At 48.7% G+C, this 3,465-nt stretch overlaps 1 protein-coding gene across 1 annotated transcript in view; it reads left to right on the top strand.

Annotated features, from left to right (window-relative positions):
- The first annotated feature begins 750 nt into the window (after positions 1-750).
- Positions 751-3,465, top strand: part of FAM221B (family with sequence similarity 221, member B) — a 15,168-nt gene continuing 12,453 nt past the window's right edge. The window contains exons 1-2 of the mRNA XM_011980143.1: positions 751-1,348; positions 1,536-1,679. Coding sequence (XP_011835533.1) covers positions 751-1,348; positions 1,536-1,679 — 742 coding nt within the window. The remainder of the gene's footprint in view (positions 1,349-1,535; positions 1,680-3,465) is intronic.

Below are 3,465 nucleotides of genomic sequence, written 5' to 3'. Positions count from 1 at the left end.
AGCGAGACTCCATCACAAAAGAAAAGAGAAGGGAAGGGAAGGGGGAGGAGAGAGGGGGAGGGCAGGGGAGGGGACAGGAGGGGACAGGAGGGAAGGGAATGGAAGGCCAGCAGACAGGTGGATATGAGTGTGAAGTACAGAGGTTGAAAGAGGTCTGAGCTAGAAATTTGAATTTAGGAGTCATTGGTACACAACGGGAAGTAGTTGAAGCTTTGAACATGAATGACATCATTAAGGGAGGAAGATGTGTGTGGTGCTTAGACAAAACCAGGCTGTGTGTAGAGTCTTGCCTTATGCGACATAGCATTCCCCTGCACTCTCAGGAGCCAACCCCAACTTTGGCTTGGTATTGCCAGTCTCTAAAACTCCATGGTCTGACCTCCAGGGTTTTACGAAATGCCAAGGACCCTGCTCTTGGACTGGCCAAGTGGCGGTGTTCAGACTCCCTCCTGGGACATGGTTCTCTGCTACCATCTACTGATGAGATTCTAACTACTTCAGTCTTTCAATCTTTAAGTTCCACCTCCCTAACAAGCCACAGCAGCCTGCCATATGAGGTCTGGACACATGGGTGAACCTCCTGGCATCACACTCTAAGACCCAGAGTTCATGTTGTTTCCCTCTGATATCTCAGGTGCACTGAGAATCTTATCCAAATTCCATAATGCACTGCGAACCCTGGGCTGTGCCCTGACTTACAGGGTTCATTATTTCCAAACTAATGAAGCCTGTACCCTGTTCTACCACTAGATGGAAGCAGATGAGATCACAGAAGAGCCTCATACCACCATGGATGCAGAGGAGCACCCCCTTTCAAAGGACCCCTCTGCTGAGGACTTACAGGAGAACCGTATCTCTGAAAGCTTCTTGGAGCCTTCCACCTCTGAGACCCCCTTAGAGCCCCATACCTCTGAATCCCCTTTGGTGCCATCCCCTTCCCAGATCCCCTTAGAGGCCTATTCCCCTGAAATCCATCAGGAGCCTTCCATCTCTGAGACTCCTTCAGGGACCCCTACCTATGAGGCTTCATTGGATAGTCCCATCTCAGTGGTACCAGAGAAACACCTTACTCTTCCTCCCCAATCACGAAACTATGTCTCTCTGTCTTCCTCTGATACTTTGAAGGAAGACCTCTCCTCTGAGTTTTCTTCCAATGAGGTCCCATGGACAAGGAGGTCTACCCATTTCTCTGAATCTGAGAGCCTTCCAGAACACTCTCCTTCAGGCCCTTCAGCCCAGGTCCAAATGGACGCATCTGAAAAGCAGGAGGAAGAAGCAGGAGAGGTTGAAAAGGGAGTAGATGCCAGTGACAGCACTGATCACACAGCCCAACCTGGACACCAACTAGGCAAGAAGAAGAAGAAAGGAGTTAGCTGTAATTGCACCTGTCCTCTCCCCTGTCCTGTTCTCACTACTGTTCACTGTTCTTGACTTGCCCCAGGAGGAGGAGACTGGGTTACTCTTGGACATGGCCCCTTCTCTTAGTTTTAGGGCCTTCTCACTTCCCCCTGGTTACTCATCCCCTCCCATCCTAGGTTACACAGCCCGCCCAGTGGTCCCTGCTAAGCAGACAGAGCTGGTGGAAGTGGCTAAGGCAATGCATAGAGAGGAGTTTGGTGCTCAGGTGAACAATCTTTTCCAGTGGGAGAAGGATGCAGCCCTGAATGCCATCCAGACAGGTGAGCCCATGTGGCCTTACAGAGGCCTGTGACAGGCCCATGGGCATCCTCTAATCCAAAAGATCTGGGAACCTGAACATTCAGCAGATAGCTGCCCCTTTTGGAAATGGCAGTACCACCTGTGTGGAAAAGAAGCAGGCAAGTGGGCCAAGGAATACAAGGGTGGATGCAGACAAAAAGTGGGGAGATTCATATAAAGCCCAGGTAGAAACAGGTAGCTGAACTAAAATTATTAAAAACAGAAGGGTCATGGGCCCACCCCAGATATAGGGCCTAGAGAGCCTACAGACCCTAAAGCAGAGATGGCCCAGGACCCTGGACAGTCCCCAGGAGACTTGCTGTTCTGACACGACAAAGACCTTAGTCCCTTTGGTGGAACTCCATTAAAAGGCTGACACCCCTGCATGCCAGGCCCATGCTGGGTGCCCAAAAGCTTTGAGTTCTGTTACCAAAGGGGAGAGCTGTGTCCTCTGGCCCTGCTGATTCCAAGCCTCAGCCTACGATTAGTCCTCCTGACAGTCCTGTTAGTGGCATGCTGCGTACAGATGAACTTGTAAAAACATGCCATCCTGTGCATGAGCATGTCTACCTGTGTTACAGAAATTCATATCTATAGGGATTACCTTCAGTAAGAGGGCCACCCTGACCTGCTATAAGGATTCAGGTCTTTCTAGACTGAATTCAATAGATGTTATGACATTTACTTCGGTCCTTCATATTTCCTTTCCCTTTATGATGGGAACAGAGCTATGATGACAGGCCTAAAATATAAAGACAACCAAGTAATTCTAAATGCTTATCCCTCCTCCATGAAATTTACTTTCCCCTTTCCCATGCAGGGACCCTCCACCTCCCTGCCCTTGCCCCCCACCCACATCTAGATGTGTATAAGAGACAGCTCCCGAGTAGCTGGGACTACAGGCGCCCGCCATCTCACCTGGCTAGTTTTTTGTATTTTTTTAGTAGAGACGGGGTTTCACCGTGTTAGCCAAGACATGGAATGTTTTTAAGCCACAAAGTGCCAGTGTTGGGTTTGCACTTTAGAAAGATCCTGATTGGGTCAGGAAGGAGGACTACATCCTTACAGGATAAATTAGGTATATCCCCCTCCCCACAGTATCCTAGGCTCACCCCAGCACAACATCAATTTATTTGTATTGCCATTGTTGGTTATTCGGTCTTTCTCCCAGACTCAGCTCAATCTAGAGCTTAACACAGTGGCTCAGTAAAAGCATCAGATTAGGCTCTTTGTAAAAGTATAAGTTACATAAATCCATGAAAGAATGGGTGAATGGATTAAAATGCTGTGGATGGAAGTAGAGGGGCAAAGTTGTCACACAAAGGCTGAAGATGATGAGAACTTGAATAAAATTGGAAGGGAGAGGAGAGAATGCATTTGGGGAATATTTAGAAGATAGGAAATACAGTTATTGGTGCCTATTTGAAGATGGAGTCTAAGGGAAAAGGAGAAGACTAGGATAATTCCCAAAGTTCAGTTTTGATGCCTGTGGAAACACTCAGTTAGAAATGCCCAGCAGGGGCCAAGCATGGTGGCTCACTCCTGTAATCTCAGCACTTTGGGAGGCCAAGCGGGGCAGATCACCTGAGGTCAGGAGTTCAAGACCAGCCTGACCAACATGGTGAAACCCCGTCTCTACTAAAAATACAAACTTTAGCCGGGCATGGTGGCACATGCTTGTAATTCCAGTTACTCGTGAGGCTGAAGCAGGAGAATCACTTGAACCCGGGAGGCGGAGGTTGCAGTGAACTGAGATTGCGCCACTGC

This window comes from Mandrillus leucophaeus, unplaced genomic scaffold, assembly GCF_000951045.1.
Source record: "Mandrillus leucophaeus isolate KB7577 unplaced genomic scaffold, Mleu.le_1.0 Scaffold208, whole genome shotgun sequence".
In the NCBI taxonomy this organism is placed as follows: Eukaryota; Metazoa; Chordata; class Mammalia; order Primates; family Cercopithecidae; genus Mandrillus; species Mandrillus leucophaeus.
Note: the sequence above shows the minus strand (reverse complement) of the source record. Positions and strands in the feature narration are given on the sequence as shown.